Source organism: Pelobates fuscus, chromosome 7, assembly GCF_036172605.1.
Source record: "Pelobates fuscus isolate aPelFus1 chromosome 7, aPelFus1.pri, whole genome shotgun sequence".
In the NCBI taxonomy this organism is placed as follows: Eukaryota; Metazoa; Chordata; class Amphibia; order Anura; family Pelobatidae; genus Pelobates; species Pelobates fuscus.
In genome coordinates, this window is record NC_086323.1 from 93,862,829 (window position 1) to 93,886,552 (window position 23,724).

General features: G+C 38.6%; 1 protein-coding gene across 1 annotated transcript in view; it reads left to right on the forward strand.

The window, feature by feature from the left end:
• HMCN1 (hemicentin 1) overlaps positions 1–23,724 on the forward strand; it is a 224,346-nt gene that overhangs the window by 175,107 nt on the left and 25,515 nt on the right. The window contains exons 82-97 of the mRNA XM_063426207.1: positions 955–1,145; positions 1,955–2,168; positions 4,022–4,156; positions 5,062–5,252; positions 6,061–6,142; positions 6,588–6,857; positions 7,503–7,673; positions 9,774–9,944; positions 15,885–16,055; positions 16,212–16,382; positions 16,758–16,928; positions 17,369–17,539; positions 20,333–20,482; positions 20,921–21,058; positions 21,769–21,890; positions 22,607–22,844. Coding sequence (XP_063282277.1) covers positions 955–1,145; positions 1,955–2,168; positions 4,022–4,156; positions 5,062–5,252; positions 6,061–6,142; positions 6,588–6,857; positions 7,503–7,673; positions 9,774–9,944; positions 15,885–16,055; positions 16,212–16,382; positions 16,758–16,928; positions 17,369–17,539; positions 20,333–20,482; positions 20,921–21,058; positions 21,769–21,890; positions 22,607–22,844 — 2,757 coding nt within the window. The remainder of the gene's footprint in view (positions 1–954; positions 1,146–1,954; positions 2,169–4,021; positions 4,157–5,061; positions 5,253–6,060; positions 6,143–6,587; positions 6,858–7,502; positions 7,674–9,773; positions 9,945–15,884; positions 16,056–16,211; positions 16,383–16,757; positions 16,929–17,368; positions 17,540–20,332; positions 20,483–20,920; positions 21,059–21,768; positions 21,891–22,606; positions 22,845–23,724) is intronic.

Below are 23,724 nucleotides of genomic sequence, written 5' to 3' on the forward strand. Positions count from 1 at the left end.
ACATAAAAGGAACAGGGTCAGGAATAAAAATGATACATTCTGATGATTTCAGCCATGGAGGCGGGGGGCAGGAGGGGGTTCCAAATGCTGCACTGCACAATCAGCATCTCCTCATAGAGATACATTGAATCAATGCATCTCTATAGGGGACGTTCAGCGCCTCCATGCAGAGCGTGGAGACGCTGAATGAAGGTGTTGCATAGTGTGCAGCACTGACCCAGAAACCATAAGCAGTAGCAAAAAGCAGTGAAATCTCCTATAATAAACTGTTGGTAGATCGTGTCACGGCAATTATAACAGCCATAATCTGCTATGTTAGAGGATCGTTTAAGGGGATACAATGGGTATAACAAGATGTAAATTCAAATATTTTTTTGGAGGAGGGGGGGTTTTAGCAGGGTGCATGTCAATCGCCATTATGGTCTCTTAAACATGAGAAAACCTTTTCTAGCTACTATCTTTCTTAGATGGTGTTAAATATGAAAGACTAACACATCATAAAAGTTACCACATTTAACATCATTCTAGAAGGTGAGTAATCAGAAACTCTGGACTTGTTCTGGTAAGTTCCATTCTATGCTAACTACTGATTATCTATATGTTAACTAGCTGCAAGTATTGGATACATTATTCTAGTAAAAGGGTGACTAATCTTTTTAGTAAATAACATTCTTTGTTAATGTTATCTCCCTTTAGTCTCAATACAATAGGTGCCATCTCTGAATTGAATCAAATTCTTTGGTTGTATATAAAGCATTCTGGGTGTGTGATACTTTACACATTGTCCATTAAACATCACAGTTGTGGTGAAAATGTTAGTAGGAAAACTAATATTTGGATATTACAGTGGATAGATGGAATTTTAGAATGATTTTTGTGATAGTTGTTTTTTTATCAAGTATGTTTTTACTGTACACTTTCTTTAAAAATTAATTCCTCTTTTCCCTCGCCTAGTGCCACCTCGGATTCTAAAAATAAACAAAGAATTGTCTGTGATAAATGGTTCTCGAATAAAATTACTGTGTACAGCACAAGGAATTCCTGCCCCGGTGATTACCTGGGAAAAGAATAATGTACCTGTATCAGAGACATATGGAAAATACACCTTGCTAACATCTGGAGAACTTATACTGCACAATGCAGAGGTAATTATAGCCTTTGAAGTCTGTTCTTATCAGCAGAATGGCATCAACAATGCACAGGAACAAAACATACTTTACAAAGAGACCCCGATAACAAGATTCTAGCTTTTACTTTATTTTACTTTATATGTCTAATATTTTTTAATAGTTGTTTTTCTAATTTCTAAGTTATTATTCTATTGACATTTTTAATTTAAAATCATACATCACGACAGAAATGTGAAATAGCAATATAACCCCTTAAGGACGCATGACAGAAATGTTCCGTCATGCTTGCATTTTACTTCTGAAGCTGTGTTTAAGGGGTTAAAGAACAAAATCGCAATATATATATATATTTGCACCCCTCCTTATCACAGGTGCCTTTTCCCAGAGCCCTATTTAGCCTTGTACTGCAGAGAGCCCCAGGTGGGTTAATCTTATAAGAGCAGACATTAGGCTGTTAGAGTAGGACCTGCCAAAGATGGGGTACATTGACGTTGTGGCAGGCTTATGCAATGTATGATCATATAATGTAACTAAACTTCCATTATTTTTGCCAAGATTAGATGTTTAAAAAAAAAAAAAAAAACTAATAAAATCTGTTAACATTGAAGTTGCTGTTTAGTGGATAAGAGAGTATGCTGGGTCTTGGTATTGTATGTATGTATATATATATATATATATATATATATATATATATATATATATATATATATATATATATATGTCTATGCTTGGGTCTTGTGCATGATCGTGTAAGTAGCATATGCAGGTTACCTGAATGTATGTTCATTCATTATATTTATTTTGTGTATGTTTTCCCCCCCTAGCGTACAGATATTGGTAGCTACGTTTGCACTGCTCGTAATATTGCTGGAGAAGATTCACATACTATCAGCCTCATTGTAAACTTCAAACCATATTTTACGGAACTCCCTACAAACGTATCTTTAAATGAAGGAGACGCGCTTAGACTATCGTGCCAAGCAGCGGGAAGCCCTTCACCTCGTATAACGTGGAGCTTTAAAAACAAAACTCTCTCTTGTAAGTCATGTTTCAGGTTTCATATTAAAAGTAAAAAATATCATTATCAATATCTATGCTAGATAATTAGAATCAATTTAACATAAATAAAAAATTCCAGGTTATTAGTAAATATTATGAGATAATATGAATATATAACTGGGTGAGGTTCATTTGCAAATGCAGAGAAAAAAAGCATGTTTTACAGTGCATGTTTTAACCTGAAAATCCTAAATGAATCTGATGGGGGGTAATCAATACTTATCTGACTTTTTATATTTTTATTTATTTTTTAAATTGTTTATGTTTTATATTATGATGATTTTCTAAAGTGAGAATTTAAAGTGAATTCAGAGTGAATTTTAATTTAAAGGCCAGAGTGGCTGAATGGAAAGCACTGGAGATTGTTTTCAGTTCAGGTATTTTGACATTTAGTTTGAAATTCACTTTGAATTAATTTAGAATTCTCGCTTTAGAGAATAACCCTGTATGCATACATTTAAAAAAAAAAAAATTAAAATTTTCGTCTTTTCATTTAATTTAATCTTGCATTCTTCACAAATGATTTGGAGATTATTTAAAAAAAAAAAAAGACAATTATGGAGAGCTTACCAGTGAATTTAAAATATTAAGGACATATGGTTAATTTGGAAATGTAACTCACCTTGGCTATTTTTCCAGCTTAGCTGTTTAGGACTGGGAAATTGTGAACTGTTTTTTTTTTTTTCTGCACAGTGGGTGTGGGGTATAAGGTAATTCGTTGTTGTAAACAGGGGTTATAATTATAGGGTCTATAGGCACCAACACTATAAGCGCAGTTATGCAGAACAGATTTTTTTTATTAACCTTCTTTAGTTTTAAAAAGCAGATACTAATTTGTTTTGACTTGTAGTACTGCACATACATAATCCTACCGCCACGACCACTTCAAATCACTGAAGTGGTCATAGTGGTAAGAGAAGCCCTTTGAGTGAGTATGATTGACTGAGTGTCTTCCGGGTACATTGCAAGTTCATCACAGAAATGTAAAAAAATAAATAAAATAAAAAACAGAGAGAGAGTTTCATTTAAAGTTCATGCAATTGCCACAAATGTCATACATTTTAAATGCATTGTTTTTGCAAATATTGTTGCACTTGGTCTATGTCACTAACTAACTTCAGTCTAATTGAAGGTGATCACTGGATATATAGACAGTGTGAACCCACACACGTGGTCATTTGTTAATGCCTACAAGCTTTAAATTATCCTAATGACTTTTACTTAACTCTTCTGAGTGATTAATGAAGTACAAATATTTAGTGGCAAAAAAATAAATGACAAAACAGCAGTTATGGGTAAAGAATGATGTTCAGGGTTTTTTTTCATACAACTTTTGCAAACATTATAGGAAGTATAAAATATTAACGATTACACAATATCTGTTATTTTTCATAGATTCAATAATAGCATTGAGGCACAGATACATTTTGTAACATTCGGATGTGGCAAATGTATAGTTAATATGGCAAGGAATCTGCTGGTATTTTGGGGAATAGAGATTCACAAAATATCATCAGAATACAATGCTTATGCTTGTAGCCATATAGAAAGCCCACATTGGTAGCATCTTGCATTTGTGCAGTAAATAGTAATGTGTGATAAAATTCCATCCTAGCTCTTCACTGGATGCTTTTCAGAAGCCCAACACATTTCACAATGTGCAGCTACTTTGGACCTTGTTCTGTATTAATGATCTATAGACGTATGTGCAAGAAAAATTGTCTTCCAATTTAACTATACCTCTTTCTGTATCTCATTCTCCGATCTCTCTAATCTTTTTTAGTTTTTTGGTGTTTTGTTTCTTCTTTTTTTTTTGGTTTCTGTACCTGCAGCACGATGGGGCCATTCTACACAGCAAAGTGACCTTATGATTGAGAATGTTTTAAGAGAAGATTCGGGGGCTTACACTTGCACTGCAGAAAACACAGTGTCTTCGATATTCACTGCAGCACATGTATTTGTTAGAGGTACGAAATTATGGAAATATCATATAAAATACACATTGCATGAGAATGGCAACTTCTAACTGCTAAATAGGTTTGGAGGTGTACCATCAAGTAAAACAGGGATTTATAAATAGCAACGCGGTACAAGCCTTTATACACGGTATAATCAAAACGTTATTAGTTACTGCAAAGATGGACCTGTGGTATTTTTGACTCAGATGAAGAACACTTCAGGCATCACAGAGTGAGAGAAAACTGAATATAATTAGAATTTATTCATTTGAAAATTTCCTGAGTTCCCTACTGTGTTATGCAGGTTCAGGGAAGGATCTTACAAATTTATGTCATCTCCTAAAAAAAAAAAATGTTTTCCCCTAAATGCACATGCCTTTTTTTCTTTGAGGCTTGTGTTGGTTTTTTTTTATAATTGAACTTTGACTCAATTGGATATGTATTTATGCCCATAAAAACAGCAAAGAAGCACAGATACATTTTTTAAACTTGCAGATGATGTGGCCTCAATATAAACACAATCAAATATCCTGTTTTGGGGTGTCTGTAAGGATTATGACATTTTAGGAAATGCAGATTACCAAAATGCCAGCAAAATACAAACCTCATTATGAGTGGATACATAGAATGGTAAAATAAATTCACCCTTTATTAAACTTTTTTGGAGAAGTAATGACACTGTGGAGATCCACTTCCCTGTCCTTCGACTTTGAAAACTGATGACTTACGGTTGGGCATTTATTCACTAAGCCTCGTGTTGAAATACTAAAAATGCCTGTTAGTGTAGCTACAAATATTCATTGAGTGTTCAGTATTGTATGCTCCCTCCACCAGACACTTGTCATACATGAAATTTGTATTTATATAAAATCATTTGCACATTTGTTAGTCTTTAACTTTTTCTATTGTTTTAGAACCACCTGTACTCATTGGAGTCCATCATGCTAATCAGTCAGTGCCTTTGGGTGGTAACATTGTTTTGAAATGTATTGTGAAAGGAAACCCATCACCTAGGATTCAATGGACTAAGAACGGAAATGATATTCTATTAAGCAGGAGAATTCAACAGTTCAGTAATGGATCCCTTTCTATCTCCAATGCCATAGTAAGCAGCTTGTATATTATACCGTATCTAGTATTTGTGATATGCACATTATTATTTACTGAACCATGTCAAATGGCAAGGGAATTGGATGCCAATATTACTTAAAGGACCACTATAGTGCCAGGAAAACATACTCGTTTTCCTGGCACTATAGTGCCATGAGGGTGCCCCCACCCTCAGGGTCCCCCTCCCGGCAGGCTGGATGGAGAGGAAGAGGTTAAACTTACCTCTTTCTCCAGCGCCGGGCAGGGAGCTCTCATCCTCTCCTCCGCCTCCTCTCCTCCTCTTCGGCTGAATGCACATGCACGGCAGGAGCCGCCCGCGCATTCAGCCAGTCTCATAGGAAAGCATTTACATTGCTTTCCTTTGGACGCTGGCATCTTCTCACTGTGATTTTCACAGTGAGAAGCACGCAAGCGCCTCTAGCGGCTGTCAATGAGAAAGCCACTAGAGGCTGGATTAACCCTAATATAAACATAGCAGTTTCTCTGAAACTGCTATGTTAATAGAAAAAAGGATTAATCCTAGAGGGAACAGGCACCCAGACCACTTCATTAAGCTGAAGTGGTCTGGGTGCCTATAGTGGTCCTTTAACCAAAAAAAGCTGAATTGTATTTTTTTTATAATTCAGCTATTTGGCCTAAAATGTATGGCTTGTTGAATGTCAATACCAATAAATGTTGAATATGTATTGATATTTTATTACATTGCAGATAACTGAATATTAATGAATTGCAATGTGTCAGTCTATATAACATGTTGAATGTGAGAGCATATATATCTTATATCTTAATTTGTTTTTAATAAGAGTGAAGATGCCGGTGATTATTCTTGCATTGCAACAAATGATGCTGGTGTAATGGAACATACGGTTAGACTCACCCTACAAAGTAAGAGTTTCACTTCTATGAATTATTGATTAATTAATAAAAGTATACTTGTCTTACTTACTATACTTGTTTTTTGTTCTTTTTTGTGTGTGCGTGTCTTGTTGACCCAGGGTTCTCTGCCTTGTAAAAATGGGACTAGCTGGTACAATCTCAAACCACAACAGGTTACTTTATCAAGTCATTTATCAAGGGGTTTTATTAATGATTTATTGAATTAGGAGCAAAGTACACATTTTAGGACACAATACATTAGAATGAGTTAGAATGAGGAATGCTCCTAACTTGACTGTTTTCTAAACTTGTTGCACTATTTACTGCACATAGTGCAATATTTTCCGATGTACAATGATAACTAACTGAATGCACAAGTTGGATATGCTTTGCGGTGGTTCCTTCGAACTGAAATTTACAATTCTGATATGTTTTGTTTTGTGCCTTCCATAAGGACTACCAGTTATTACAATTAATCCAGTCGATACTGCGGCGGATGCTGGTGCTACTGTGGTACTTAACTGTCAGGCTGAAGGAGAGCCATCCCCCCACATCTCTTGGTCCCGGCATACTCACCCTTTCACCGACGATAGAAGAATTACTGTTTTGTCAAACAATTCACTGCAAATCCTTTCTGCTCGGAAGGAGGATACATCAGTGTATGAATGCAAAGCTACAAATATAATGGGATTCACTACTGTCAAAGCAGCTTTTACAGTCCGAGGTAAAGTAGCAGCTAAGGTGGTAATTTATTAGGTTCTCTATGAAATAAATTCTTTGTTCTTAAATCAAAAAACGTATTCACTAATGGTATGTGCAATGTTGTTTTACTATTGATATTCCAGCTGCAGTGGCACATCTAAAATATCTGTTGATTTTAAAAAGATATGTGTGTGCTTGCATGTATGCATGTGTGTATGTGGTATGTATCTGTCTATCTGTCTATACACGTAACTGTCAAATTCATTGATGTGTAATAGACACCATCAAGTTACACAAAATATTATAGATTTCCATGCTCACCTTGCAGCCTGCTAGTTTGAACTAAAGCTTTTGAGTTAGAACCTAGTTGAGGTTCTAAAAAAACTCAGTTGCACAGTCCAGCTGTTTCACTCTGTTGGGTTTCCAACCTGGTTCATTGTTGGAAATCTCTTATCTTAAACTGTCTTATGCCGCAGTGGTGAAAAAAAAAAGTTATGATGAGAGAAAGTGACAACATTTCCCTTCTGATTTAAGATAATTTTCTGTTTCTGCTCAGAAAGTTTTTATTAAACAGAGTGGATGGTAGTACTGTGTAGTATTATAGTATTTTGGGCTAAATAAAATCCTAAATACCTTTTTTTTTCTTTCCTAAAATTTTCTTTTCAAGTGAATGGGGGATTTTCTGTGTGGCTCCCATGGCAAGCTTGCAGTGTGAGCTGTGGTCAGGGAGTCCAGAAAAGGATGCGACTTTGCAACAATCCAGTTCCAGCAAATGGAGGCCTTAATTGTCATGGAGCAGAGACAGAGACACGAAGCTGCCAGAACAAGCCATGTCCAGGTAACAGCCAGCAGCCAAGATAATAGTCCCTGCATAGTCTCTGAGGTTTATGCTCTATAGTTCTTAGTTCAAACATACTGGGACACCAGTGTTGGCTGGAAGGTCTTAGTCAGATCCTTGTTTAAGGAAATGTGTCTGTATGCAAAACAGATCCAAGTGATTTGCAGTAATAGATAGTGGAAGGATTCATAAATATAATTTTTTTAAATGTTTTATCTTTAGAATTCCCTTTGATGAAGTAGATGATGGAAGGATTCAAAAATATCATTTTTTTAAAAAAAGTTTTATCTTCAGAATTCCCTTTGATGTAGTAGATAGTGAAACCATGTTAAGTAAGTACGTGTATAGTATAATATTGGTGACAGTTATAACTTTAATGGCTGACTAGTTATGTTATATTAGAATATTGCAAGACCTATTGGATCCCTTCTTCAGGACTAATATAATGTGAGAAAGGACCTAGGGTTTTTTGAAAGCCGTTATATCTGTAACATCTTTATAATTAGTGATGGATTGACAGGCACCATATTTTGGCACTGAAAATGTGCAAAATTACTTTTTATTAGATTTTTATCTGTAATATGAATGATGGACTCCACCAACTGTGGGTTTTCAGCAACTATATAGAAGATGCAAATGAGTGTACAAAATGCTCCTCACTTGCACATTCTGTATGTGCATACACACTGCACTGCTGCCTCTTCCCACTGCAAAATATACACTTTCCATGATCTTGGTAGAAGTCTGGGAATGATCATCATTCTTGTTCCTTAATGCAAGAGTCACTGGGGAACAACCCCACTTGCCACTCTCAGAGTTTTCCTACTCCTCTTCTGCAGACAGACATTTATTAGAGTTTCTCCTAGAGGTGATTGTGATGATAATCTATGCCTCAGTGTATTTCGTGTGAAGAACAAAGTGTTCTGGAGGCAAAAAAGGGGCCAAAAAGTGGATGTACGGTATGTATATTTTGGAGCTATGGTTCTGAATTCATTGGTTGGGTAGGGTAGTCTGGTACATTGGAGACCAGACAGGATCATTTATGGTCAGGAAAGTAGCCAGGTCTGCTACTGTAGAGACAGGACAAGGACCAACTTTTGGTCAGGAAGATTGCCAGGTCTGGTACAACAGGAATGCAAGCTCACTATAAAGATGTAGTTGGGTCAGAAACAGAGATCAGGAACAGTAATGGTCTATCAGAAGCCATGAAAAGGCAGAAGTCCATAGATTACACAAGTTTATATAAGCCCAGACCTTTGTGTCGCAGGTGCACTGTGTCAGTCAGGATGTGATAAGCAAAAAATATAAAAAGTTATGAAGTTCATGGCTCGCATCATTTACAGTTAGTTGTTCTCTGAACATTGCAATCACAACCCAATGAAAATTATGCGGCTTCCAGCCTAATGGGAATGTGGTTTGTAAATTGATGTAGTTGTGTCAGTATTAGAGCTAGGACCCTGGGACTGATGCTGAATTGAGGCAATTGCATCAAAATTTGGACAAACGACTGGGGACCATGGCTAAATTGATGCAAATTCATCAAAACTGGTGATTTTTCTAGCTGTGTATCAAAAACAAAAATTCACCAGATGCTGCACAAACCGCAATTTATGACAGATAACTAAAATGCATAAAGAATGCCAAACCTGCCTCTGCGCAGGCAACCAATGGCTTATAACGCTGTACCGAGATTCATGCCTCTGCGCAGGCACTTGCACGCTACAAAAAAATGTTTGTTAACCAAGCTTATGACATGACTACAATAAAAATATTTTAAACAAAAATTCACCAGATGCCAAGGAATTGCTCAAGATAAGTTGCTTACTGTAGGCAACACTGCCTTCTCCAGAACTATAATTAAGGTGTTTTGCAAATAAATAAATAATATTAATTATATTACACCTAAAAAAAATAGTTACTAAGCTGATTTCCAAATTGACAAATCAGTTGCCAGAAAAAAAAGTGTATGAACCACAGTAGTAAAGCAATTTTCACTAAAATGTTTTACATTTTTAATAAGTGTCTCTGCATGTAATATAACTGTCACCATACAGTAATATTTGTGTTATTCAATGAGATGTTCATATTTTTTTTTTATAGTGGACGGTAACTGGTCAGTATGGACCACGTGGGAAGAGTGTTCAAAATCATGTGGAGTTGGCAAAAAGACAAGGTTACGAGTATGTAATGACCCCCCAGCCCAAGGTGGAGGAAAGACTTGCGAGGGAAAAGCTGTAGATGTTGCGACTTGTAATGTAACTCCATGTCCAGGTAATTTAGTGAGTAGTGTTATGATATCGGTGGACTGTCTATGGGAAAGTCACAACAGGACCACAGGCTATCTAAAAAAAACTTCAACTCTCTGTAGGTTATGTTTAGCCATTAAAATTATAAAAAACTGTCTCTAACTTTTGTTGACCATTTTTCAATCTGTTCAGCATGTTTTATATAAAAATATAATACATAAATAAAACATTTCATATTAACTTTGGACATTTTGGGCACAGAACATTTCCAGAGAGTTGAAATAACTATTTCCCGTTTCCAGCACAGGAGAAACCTAGGAGAGAATTAGCAAAACTGACAAATTGTAATCAGTAGATTTCACTGAGGGATTTGAAAATGTGATGCAAGATGAACCACCCCCCCACTTAAAAAAGGCCTGATCTTCATGGGAGTATTTACAGCTTCCAACTTACGTTATTAATAGTGTTGTTAGTTTTGCATTACTGTGTTAATCTTATTCATGGAACGAAAGGTGATATATATAATCCAGAGCAAAGTCTGGTGAGCAAAACATAAAAAAAAAAAAAAAACATAATATTAATCCAAAATAGATTTTTTCTGGAGTGGGTGAGTCAACTAATGTAGGTAGTAGTGGTTTAATTGATGAGGGATATTTATTTATTGATTATGCCAACTTTCAAATTGTATTGAAGAATTGTTATTTTTTCCCTCTTTCTTCTTTTAAATACACGTCACAATATACTTTTGCAGATCACATTTGTTAGGCAGTAATGTGTTACAGGATGGTAATTAGCTCAATGAAAACATATTTGATCACCAGCCATATCCTTCAGTATTAAAACCCTGCTTATAAAAGTGGAATGCTAATGCAGTTTTTTTTTTTACATTTTAAATATTAAGAGAGCACAGTACATGTAGCAGAATAAAAATCATTACTGGTACTCAAACATCCCAGATGGCTCAGAGGGCTATCAATAACCACTGTAGAGGCTTAACAATGACTCTCTTACTACTGTCGTAGTGGTAGCGACATGAGGGATAACCTATAACATTTCAAAGGGACTGAGCTTTTTACACACCTACCACTCCTACCTACCTAAAGCCACTACATAGCCAGGCATCAGTTTGCCAAGTTGGTTCCAGTGTGACATCTAAAGATATAACACCACGAATAATCAACAACTAGCTCTCGCTTCGTTTTCTGATCCCATAGTCTCAAACGACAACACAATTGGCCCTGGCTGATGAAAATACAACACAGCAACTAGCCACCTCAGACACCTCAATTAAAATCCAGACGGTTTTCTTAACTGCTCCCCTCTTTATCCTCTTTTTCTCCATCCAGACGGTTTTCTTAACTGCTCCCCTCTTTATCCCCTTTTTCTCCTACTATCCTTAAACTTTTCCCCACTTATAAACTTTGTTCCACTTCTCCCTTCCGAGTAACATTGCTCATATCACTCACATGTTCACAGATACCTGACAACAGTGCTCATGTATTTATAGGTACACTAACAAATTCCGAATTTCACTTACTGAACCTCCACGTCCACACTTTTCCATCTACTGCCACACAACCTCACACCATCCACCATATCTCAATCGCCACACTCTTACCTTCTCCTCTGATCTAATCTTTTCCCAAGTGATCTCTGACTTTGCTCCACCGTCATGGACAAATTCATAGACAAAACGCCTTAGAAAAGATCTCAAGGAAAACAACAAAGACCGTCAAAGAAGCCGCCTCTCAACAAACCTACATTACCTTCAACTCCACATCTCTCTCCAACGGACTCGGAGACAGAAGAGGGTCCATCCCAGGTGCTTCTCCAAGCCACTCCTGTATCACAGCAAGCATCGGAGACAGCACGAGAAGTCTCCAATCTACTCAAACCAATTTTTGAAACGACTTCAAAGGGTCTATAGATAATGCTTTACATCTCCTACAAGCTCACTCATCCCAACTCACGCTCTTAGAAACAAGACAAAGCACAACGGAAGATGAGCTTCATCAGCTACAATCCACAATTCAGCAGCAGCATACCACATTAACATCTGCAAGACAAGTTGGATGACCTATATCTTCCTATGTCTTACCATCGATGCTACTTGCTACTGTATTGCTACTGTACTGTTAATGTATATGCTCCAAATGCATGTACTAAACCCTTTTTCATCAAACTATTAACCCTACTTGCTCATATCAACATTGACCAAATAATAATTGGGGGTGATTCGAATGCTGTTCTTGACCCTCTTATGGACAAATTCCCAACAGGTTCCTTGTCTCCCACAGACAGTGATCGCGGTCTCATACGCCTGACCACCTCCTGTAATTTACATGATCCATGGAGGATACTACACGGCATGGAGAGGGACTACACATCTCCCTCCCCAGTACACGACTCTCTATCTGTCATGCCTTAACTATGGTATCCTCGTACTTCCTGGTTCCACGGAGCTTAGCCACACCCCTTTATGACACGGTCTCCCTATTTAATCCGACCGCACCAGCTGATCGACGCTGGATTATTGAACTACGTTCCGTACTCACGAACCGGCTACAACATCGTTGTGAAAGCCCTCTGTTACCGGACCGGACTGGAAGACTTCAAGTTCCCTTCACCTCTCCTCATCCACGACTAAAGCTGAACTCTCTCCTTCCAGGATAACCGCCTCTGAGGAGATCTCGGGAACCAGTGTTCTATGTGCCGGAAGCTAAGTAAAACCTCTGTGATAAGCGTTGCATCTCAAAGCTGTTATTTCCTGTCTCCAAAGTCCTTCGATAAAACAAACCCGTTACAGCTAACTTCAACTCATACTTTATCTCAGTTAGCTGCATCTGTCTTGCTTCAGTTAAAGTCTATGGAACAGCTATTGTAACTTCTTATCACCTAATTCATTAATACTACTAAGAGACTCTTTCTGATTCAGTGTCTGCTAATTACTACCGTTTACTACTTAAAGCTACAGTGCCTATAATTGTGGACTTCAGTTATCGTTTACTACTTAAAGCTACAGTGCCTGTAATTGTGGACTTCAGTTATCGTTTACTACTTAAAGCTACAGTGCCTATAATTGTGGACTTCAGTTATCGTTTACTACTTAAAGCTACAGTGCCTATAATTGTGGACTTCAGTTATCGTTTATTAATTAAAGCTACAGTACCTGTAATTGGACTTAAAGTCAATACCTTTTTCTTTTTATAATAAATATTCAAACTATAAGAAATCTGCAGTTGTGTTCCTTCATAACAAATGTTTAGACGTGACACACGGATGACCCCAAACTACTATGGGAAACATCCAAAGTGGTCTTTAAGGGACAAATCTCATTTGCTGCATCAGCTAAAAAGGCATGGAAACGAGACTTTACCTCCTTAGAAAATGTTCTCAAACAGGCACACAGACCATACATGACTGACCCCACCGATGACCACTAACAACTATACAAAGAAGCTCAAAATGACCTTAACACATTCGTTGCGAACTATGCTTAGTCATCCCCAACTTGATGAGGAGGCCAGGGAGTTCCTCAGTGAAACCTATCACGGAGGAGGAAATACACAGAGCAATCAAAACACTGAAATCTGGGAAGGCACCTGGCCCAGATGGCTTCACGGCGGAATACTACAAAACCCTAAAACTCCAAATCAGTCTCACCCTCAAAAACCTATTTAACCAAATATATCTTGAAGGTCTGCCAATAGACACTCTCAATCAGACCCGAGTCATTCTTATCCTCAAACCAGACAGAGACTCAGAAACCTTGGGCTCCTATCGACCAATCTCCCTACTCAATAAATATGTTAAGCTTCTCACTAAAATCATAGCAATGAGAATCCAAACGTTCCTGTAGTGGACTCCGGGTAACCCGACCGGTTACCTCCGCTATTGCCCTTCTTCCGCCGCTCTGGAACCACTTAAAGTACAAAGAAACCCATTGCCCCCCAGTAACTGGACAAGATCTAGTTCTGGAGGTACAACTCAATTTTATTGGCGACACACAGCTTTTATGCATAACCCCATGCAAGGGGTCTACCATACAACCATACAGGGTCACATCCCAGGATCCTTCCCCTCCCTAGGGCCCTAGCACGGGAAGGGACTTCGTTCCCTTTCTCCCCAAAGCCTGCCACTAAATCCACAGGGTTCCCCACTCCAATCACCAGGAGTCTTTTTCCCAAGAGCCTCTGTGCCTGGGAGTTCAGGTGGGGGAAAAAGGGACTGTCCCTTTTTCTCCCAGGCACAGGAAAGCCCGCCAACCTAGCCAGTGCTACAGAAGTGTCCACACCAACCTCAGGGACCCTTGTACCTTCCTCGACCAGAATGGGGAGTGGGCACAAAAAACTAAAGTACAGGGGAAACACATGAAAAGACACAGGGAAATCCACAAATAGGGATACCTCCATACCTGCATACCTCCAGGTGCGACTCTACTTCCACTCTATCACTCAAACTTTCACAGAAGCAGATTGGGAGAACCCAATAGACACCATGCTGTGCTCCTCAACATGAGCCACTCATTCCACATCTAAACTCTACATGTTCATACGATACACTCCAGACTGGACTGGTCTTCAAACAGGCATGGGAAAATGGAAAACCCACTTCCCTGACATAACTCCTACAGACATCCTGAGGATGCACCAAGCCAAATGTCAAATCCTGCTTATCATTTTTCTAAAGACCCTACACTATGCCTATTATTCCCCATACAGACTACATCTAATGGCTAGGAAAGACTCAGCGACCTGTTTCAAATGCGCACACACAAGAGTCGACTTATATCACTGTCTGTGGAAGTGCACACTTTACAATCATTTTGAACTGAGGTGAAAACATATCTTACAAATGGGAACATGCCCATACCCTGGAGTTCTTGCTCTTGGGACCTATCTCGGGTCAACCCCAAACTAATAAACAATTCCTCCTCTTAATAGCAGCTATTGGAGGCAAGGCCATTCTGCCGGTCTGGAACCAGCTGAACGCCCCCACGCTACAATTATTTTAATCTAAACTCAAATTTATTTTCAAAATGGATTGGTAGGCGACACTAACCAACAAAGAAATCCTTGCCAGGAAATGTATCCTGACCTGTAGATCGTATATCCTTACTTTAGATTACTCCTTTAAAACCAAAGGGAGGAATACCCAAAAGAGTACACAGCGTGGTTCTCGGCAGAAGTAGTGGCCGGTCAAGACCCTTTACAAATAACATCTCGTTAAACAACACAGGTAGCTAAAGATAGAAGCATACAAGGTTGAATTGGGAGGTTGGGTTCAGTTACTTTGGTTATTTTTATTTTTGTTAAGATAAATGTCCAGTCCACCACTTCCCAAAGTGGAAACAGACGACATACAAAGTTAATACTTTACAATATTGACGGTTACTCTGTCTAACCTATTCACACATTACTAACCAATGAACCCTAACCAGGCACCACTACTTATTACACGGTCTGAGGTGACACATTGTTGCAGACAGTGATGAAGCAACAATGCCTGCATCAACTGTACATTAACTAACCAAAGGAACTGGATGTAATTGTTGTCTCCGCCTTTTTGTATTGTTGTTGTTTTTTTGTTCCGATTTTTTTCATTTTATGTTACCTACTCAAACAGAAAAAACAGTGGATGTACTGTATTTCCTCGATATCTCAACTATATAACTGCTCCTTGTTCACAAAGTTTGGAGAATGATATTGTATATGACATATTATTTCCACTTGACATCCACAATAAAAACGGTTTGAAAAAATAAAAAAATCATTACTGGGGCTTAAATAATACACAAAAATAAGTACACCATCAAAGATGAAAATGAAGAATATTCTGTGAGACTAACCTAATCTATAACATACGTGACTGTATAAACTGAGTATTTCTAAACAGAACCAGTAACAATAAATGAAAAACAGAATTTAGGAGTCATGTAGTCTAATCTTTTCTCATCCATTTGTAGTTGATGGCTTGTGGAGTCCTTGGTTCTCTTGGGGTCCATGCAGTAAGACCTGTGGGAAAGGCACTCAGACTCGAAGAAGACTATGCAACAATCCTTCTCCAGCATTTGACGGATTACCTTGTGAAGGACAAGACATTCAAATGCAAATATGCAATGACCAGCATTGTCCTGGTAGGTAGTCATCATAATGCTTACTAAACCATAATAGTTTTTAGTTTCATAGGTTATTGGTAAGACCAGGCTAAATGTTTAAATTACCTTAGTTAGTGTACAAAGAGGTGTGTCCTTTAAATTACCTCCGTTTCATTCATATTTCCTTGGAAACAGTGGATGGAAAATGGTCTGTGTGGGGAAGCTGGACATCTTGTAGTTTGTCGTGTGGTGGAGGAATTCGTCAAAGAACCCGAGATTGTTCCAATCCAACTCCACAATATGGTGGCCACACATGTGAAGGAAATGCCCTGGAAAATGAGGTCTGCAATGGTGACCTTTGTCCCAGTAAGTAATGCTTGTATACAGAAAAATTGCAATGTTTAATGTTCTAGTGTATATTTTTGTTATTTGTGATATCAACAGACATTACATTCTTACTTTTAAAACATGTGTCTGTGTTCAAAATGAATACGATGAACAATAGTAGTTGGTCCACTGGTGGTCAATAACCATGGGACAAATGTTTTCCAATCTTCATTGATTTGTATTATAGATGTTTATGTAATTAACTGAAATAGACCTAAGAGAGTTTTCCTAAGAAATAAATGGTTCAACATCCGTATTTGTTGTTTTAACATGTCTAGTATTTTTTAAATCTTTTAAACAATGTATTTCAGCTGCTCTTTCAGCAACATATTCAAATAAGTTCTTACATTGCAGTTCATGGAAACTGGGGATCATGGAGTGTCTGGGGAACCTGTAGTCGTACTTGCAGTGGGGGTCAAATGAGAAGATATCGAGCATGTGACAATCCTGCCCCTTCACACAGTGGAAGAGCGTGCACAGGGACTGATACCGAGATACGAAAATGTAATACTGACTTGTGTCCCGGTGAGTTAAACACAAAAATAGAAGAAATGGCATTTCTGAAATAATCAGTTAGATAACATTACCAGCATATGAACAATTAGCAGAGATATGTACAAAACACATTCAATGAAGGATAGTTATCAAAGTGTTCTTTTCTAAATAGTGGTGAAAAATTATTAAGGAGGAGGAGTCACGATCCAAATGTTCCACTGGTTTCCAAGGTGATTACCCTGCTTTTAGTACTTTAGATGGCTTTTTTGAACAAAATGCTTTGATAAATCTCCCCCATGTGTGCCAAGACTGCATGTATCTATCTGCCACAAAAACACAACTAATGCATCCTAAATTAAATATGATCTGATGAGCTATTTTATGGTCCTAAAATATTTATTGAGATCTGTGAGTTTGAAGAGATTATCTTTTGGATATTTTGATAGTCTGTATTTTTAATTTTTTTGCAGTTGATGGAAATTGGGGTCCCTGGGAAGCTTGGAGTACATGTTCTGCTTCTTGTGGGGGAGGGGAGCAAATTCGTACACGTCAGTGCAATCATCCCATCAACATGCCTCGGGCATGGCCCTGTCCAGGAGATGCCATGCAAATACAGCAATGTAACAAACAAGCATGCCCAGGTATGGTCTCTGCCAGAATGAAGGTTATATATGTTAAACACACATTATATCTAGCCATAGTCATCCTAATTCTCTATCCTAATTCTCCTTGACCTGTCTGCGGCTTTTGACACTGTTGATCATCAACAGCTTCTTCTCATCCTCCGCAATATCGGTCTACAAGATATTGCTATCTACTCCTACCTCTCCCAGCGCTCTTTCAGTGTTTCTTTCTCTGGCTCTGCTTCTTCTCCCCAACTCCTCTCTGTTGGTGTCTGTGACAGCCCCATCTGTATAGACTAAGATTGCTGGTTCGTCTGTTTGCCCCCTTTTCGTCTATTTGCCTGTCCGTATACCCCTGTTCGTTTGTCTCATGAAATAACCGATTGAAACTACCGAACGGACGGCCACCCAGGAGAGAAGTGTGCTGCTGGTTAAGCTCTTGGCCCCAATTAGAACGTTGTGGTTAACCGCAGACACCTCTCCATTCTAACCATATTCAGAGTGGTCGTCGTTCGTATGCCGACCACGAGGCAGCGGCCATTTTAAACCATGCAAAAGACCAGCGGTGTCCGACGCAGATTCTATGGAACTAAAAACGGACACTCTGCCGAACACTGCTGAAACCACCGACCGCCCTTCTCTGTCGACAAGGCATGCGACCACCAGCCGTTCGGGAGTTTGGATTACACGAATGGACTTAACCCAGATAGCCGTCCCATGGAGTCAATCGCATCCCGTCCCTCTTGACTAGTGTCTCTGACTGCCTCTCTGCTGTTTCTAACTGGATGGCTGCCCACTTCCTTAAACTAAACTTGACCAAAACTGAAATTCTGGTCTTTCCTCCCTCAAGTGTTGTTACTCCTGTGTCTGTCTCCCTCCAAGTCAATGGTGCTACCATCAGCTCCACCACGCAGGCTCGTTGCCTAGGTGTTCTCTTTGACTCCGACCTCTCCTTCATGCCTCATGTTCAATCTATCGCCAAATCCTGTAATTTCCATCTCAAAAACATTGCACGCATCCGCCCCTACTTAACGCCAGATGTGACTAAGGTGTTGGTCCATTCCACTGTCCTTTCTCGCCTTGACTACTGTAATCCACTTCTCAGTGGTCTTACGTGCTCCAAACTTGCACCGTTACAGTCCATAATGAATGCGGCGGCGAGGCTCATCTTCCTGTTCGCCCGCACCTCCCATGCCTCACTCTTCTGTCAGTCCCTACATTGGCTTCCTATAAAATATAGAGCTCAATTTAAAATTCTGGTTCTTGCTTTCAAATCTCTACATAATGCTGCTCCCACCTCGAGGGCTGCACTGTTCCTGTGGAACTCGCTTCCCTCCTCCGTTAGATGCTCACCCAATCTCCACTAGTTCTTGCTTTCAAATCGCTACATAATGCTGCTCCCACCTATCTATCCTACCTTATACACAAGTATGTCCTGTCTAGGCCCTTACGATCTGCTGATGATTTACGTCTATCTTCTGTCCGTACTCCCACCTCTGATGCTCGCCTTCAAGATTTCTCGAGGGCTGCACTGTTCCTGTGGAACTCGCTTCCCTCCTCCGTTAGATGCTCACCCAGTCTCCACTCCTTCAAAAAATCGTTAAAAACCCACTTCTTCATAAAAGCGTATCAATTAAACTGTTAATAGCTCCCAACTGATTCCTCTTCTGCAACTGTCACTAGTCTAATACTATCCTTACCTTTTTGTGTCATTTTACCCCACTCCCTCTAGCATGTAAGCTCATTGAGCAGGGCCCTCAACCCATCTGTTCCTGTGTGTCCAACTTGTCTGGTTACAACTACATGTCTGTTCGTCCACCCATTGTAAAGCGCTGCGGAATTTGACGGCGCTCTATAAGTATCATAATAATAATAATGTAAGACTGCTTTACTGACGCGTCATTTACATTTCTGGATGTGTGAGGAATTGACAAAGGAATCCCACATTTTAGGCCAAAATAGTTGAAGGTGATGTCTGAGGGAAACTCACAGGATGCAGCTATAAGAATACACATACCCTATGCTAATTTCTTGCTTTCAATTTTTAGCCAAACCCATATCCCACAACATCTAGCATCCTGTGAAGCGGGATTTCAGTGGGTATTTAAAAGGAGATGGGACAGTGACAAAAATCATGTCTCTGGCACCACCCAAAGGGGGGCAGGTCTGCCCAAAGAATAGGAAGGTTAGCCTGGTGTGCACGCATGCCAGGCTACCTGCCAATCATGCGAGCTAGCTAAATAAGGGCATACTAGGCAGACAGCACTGTTTTAGCACCCATAGCTAATGATGCACTCACTGTTCCTTGATTTCCCCCAGAACTCATATGTCTACTCTTCTCTTTCCCTTCTTACTAGCAGGCAGAAGTGCCTGGTATATATCCTGGGACAGAGAAAAGTTGGATGCAGTGAGTGTAGAATTGCGGGGACATGCCACAAGCAGCAAGAGTATTTACACCGTGCGCAAAGTCAGCTTTACTTTAATTCATTTTTTAGTCAGCCAATCCACACAAGTTTTGTTCCTCTACCTCTATCACCATCTGGGGACTTTGCATAATTTTCAAAGAACCATGATGGTGACTTGGAATCTGGTGGCCTGGGGCACAGTCAAATGTAAGTTTTACCTACCAGAACCTGCCCCTTGCAGGCACCACCATTGTCTTCCTTTATGAAATATTCATTTTGCAGGGGGTGACAGTGCTGCTTTAAATGTAACTGTAATTTTAATAATAAGTCTTTATTTTCTCGTTTTTTTCTTTTGTTTATGAATTGTCTTTCACTTGGATACATTTTACTTTTATATAATTACCAGGAGGACCTCAACATGTTAAGGGCAATTTATTTGGAAACATCAATGGAGTTGAGTTTGGAATCGCTCTCCTTAATGGCACAATTACCAGTTCCCCTGATGCCACGGCCAAAAATATTCAGGCAACAATTACCAATATACCGAAAAGTCTGGGTAAGACAAGATCCGTTTAACGATGTACATTTACCATGCATTATGATTTGGCTTTATAGAAAACCTTCAAACATTCTGAAATGTACTCAGAAGTTATTAGATGCAATATATTTCCTCTCATAGCTACATATTTCTACAGTTATTGGCTTTTATATGTGTGTTTTTATTTAGTTTTTTATCTTTGGGTGAGCATATTTTTTAATCTGCATATTTGCTGATGGTCTGTTTGGTATGAAGTTGGCACTATGACCTTGGAAAGGAAAGAGTCCCTTAATAGTTAGATATTTATATCAGCATGATGAAATATTTGCTATGACAAACTCTGTGCAGGGGAAGTCTTAGAATTGTAATAGAATTGTAAGAGTTGAGCATTGAAGCTTGCAATGGTTATCTTACTATTAAGAAACCAAAAATTAACAACCTTTTTGTCCTTCTAAGGTCCATCGATGAGGAACCTTATCTCAATTTTAAATCCTATATATTGGACGGTAGCAGAAGAGATAGGAGAAGCTGTGAATGGATTCACTCTCACAGGTGGTGCATTTAAAAGAGAATCCCAAGTGGAGTTTGCAACTGGTATGTATAACTTTCAATCAGCTATGTCCATATAGTGCAATATGTAATGACTGTGATATGTGCAATAGATAGATTTATAACAATTAGCACCTTTCGGATTGTATCATTCCCCTTACCTCTTGATATTTTCTTAGTGATACCATTACTTTCAATTTAACAGCATAGATTATTAAATGCACTCACATCCTCCATAGTATTTTGTGCTGGTTCTTGGGTAAAATGCAAGGGTACCATTTGCAGATTGATTCAGATCACATGAATGAAAGAAGACAACTCCAGTAGAGTAAAACTTGAACCTGTCTTTAAAAACTAGATAAAACACCTAGTAGCAAATATACATAATGGTACAAGTTGTTACTATTAGTTACTACTAATTTCTGGCTTCTGGGGTCTATCCTATTTATTTGCTAGTTAAACATGTCAATTATCTTCTATAGAAACATAGAGTGTGATGGCAGATAAGAGCCATTCGGCCCATCTAATCTAATCTAGTCCCAATTTTCTAAATACTTTCATTAGTCCCTCCCTGACCTTATCTTATAGCTAGGATAGCCCTATGCAGGCGTTTTAAGAAAACACCCAATCATATAAATTGGTATTTTGCCATTTTACTTACTTTTATAAAACAAAGTAAATGATTATATGTCCCTGATGAGTGAAATAATGCCAAAGAGCTAAAGTGACTTGAATACTAATAAACATATTTTCAGGTGAAATTTTGCGGATCACGCACACTGCTCGAGGTGTTGACTCAGAGGGGTCCCTTGTAGTGGACACAGCAGTGAAAGGGCATGTTCTGCAACTTCAGGGTTCTGCAGATGTCAGTGTAAAGGTAACAAACAATGTAAATCTATTTCAATTAACTCTTGTAGTGATGTTGTACACAGCATGTAAAATGTGGCTGCACTTAGCACTGCCAATTCTGTAGGTCCCTCAATACATTTAATCTTACTTACACTCACAAACGCCATGTACAGATATATGTGGAATGTGTGTAATATATATAAAACAATTTGCCAGGGCTAATGTGAATGCAGTTGTGTGTGAATATGTGTGAATGTATGTGTGAATGTAGTCTCTCTCATGCACAACACTTTCCACACTTTAAATTTAGAATAGCCCAGAAATATCTTATTTTTAACAAGTTTATTGTAAATAAAATATATTTTTTGGGGGGGAGGGGGAGGGGGGGGGGTTGCTTGTAGAACAATTTGGAGTTCCAAGAACAGAGGCATTACAATAAAAAAGATGAGTTGATGAATTTGTGACGAAAATAAGAACTGTCTGTCTTAAAGAGGGACACCCGAGAAATATGTCCCATTCTATTTCTAGATGACATCTTAGTTTGATGAGAAGTATGTTGTGAAAAGTCAAATATAACTTTCAGAGTTTTTTTTATAAACTCTTAATTGTTGCAAGTTGACAAAGAAAGGAATTAATTAGCCTGATATTTTCTGGTCAGTTCTCAGTTTAGTACAAAACCATGTTTTTGTTGTTTTTTTAAAATTCTGTATGTTCTTTATCTTAACACTTCTATGTTTTTTTTAGGATTACACAGAAGATTACATTCAGACTGGCCCTGGACAGCTCTATGCCCATTCAACAAGAATGTTTTCTTTGGACGGGCTCAGTGTGCCATATGCCTGGAACCACACAATCGGTTATGATGAAGATCACGGAAAAATGCCTTTTGTGATAGAGACATTGCGTGTCTTTTCCATAGAAGCAGATTACGATCCACTCGAGGAATCTCTGAACTTTCAAATTCAGTCTTCTATCTCCACAGGTATTAATAGTTTGTCCACGGATAACAATTAGTACGTTATTTTTACATTATTACATAGTAACAACATATTCTGCGGAGCTATTCAAAGAGTGAGTAACACACGCAAGAACTTAAACAGTACAAATTTTACTTACAGAAATAAGTGGTGGTGAGTGCCTTCTCAAATGAGCTTGTCGCTTTTGTATAGTAAATAGTGATGTACCGAACGGTTCGCTGGCGAATAGTTCCTGGTGAACATAGCAACTATCCTTTGCTCCTAGTCTAATCTAGTATAATGGACAGTGGCAATAGGAAGGGAAGAGAGAGTATAAGGGAAAGGGGAGGGGGAAATGGGTAAAAGAAACTAGGCTAGGTGGAATATAAAGTGCCTAGAAGAAAAACTGATTTAAATTACTACAGTATACTAATAGCGCAATATGGTCATTGACCACTGGGGGTCACTAAAGAGTTAACTTCGAAACCGGTTAACTTGCTACATTAACACAATTGTATCAGGTGTTAGTGTATACACAGATGAAAGCATGATAACATCGGAAAATCAAATAGAATGTAACAAGTCTGTCAGTGTGGCACTAAGCCAATACTGACAGGGTACTACAACCGAATACAACAGTTGTGTACTAAGTTACTTCTGTGTTTAAGAAGGTGTTAAGTGCATATTCAATCTTGCAGTGTTAACACCTAGCAAGGACAGTGAAGTAGGTCCGTTACGTGGACTATTACTCCAGTACTGAATAGGATTATATGTATCGGTAGTACACTATAATCGCAGTTATCAGAAGGTTAGACAGTTTATCAGAAAGTCAGACAGATTGTAGCAAGTCTGTCAGTATGGCACTAAGCCAATACTGACAGGGTACTACAACCGAAAAAAACGGTT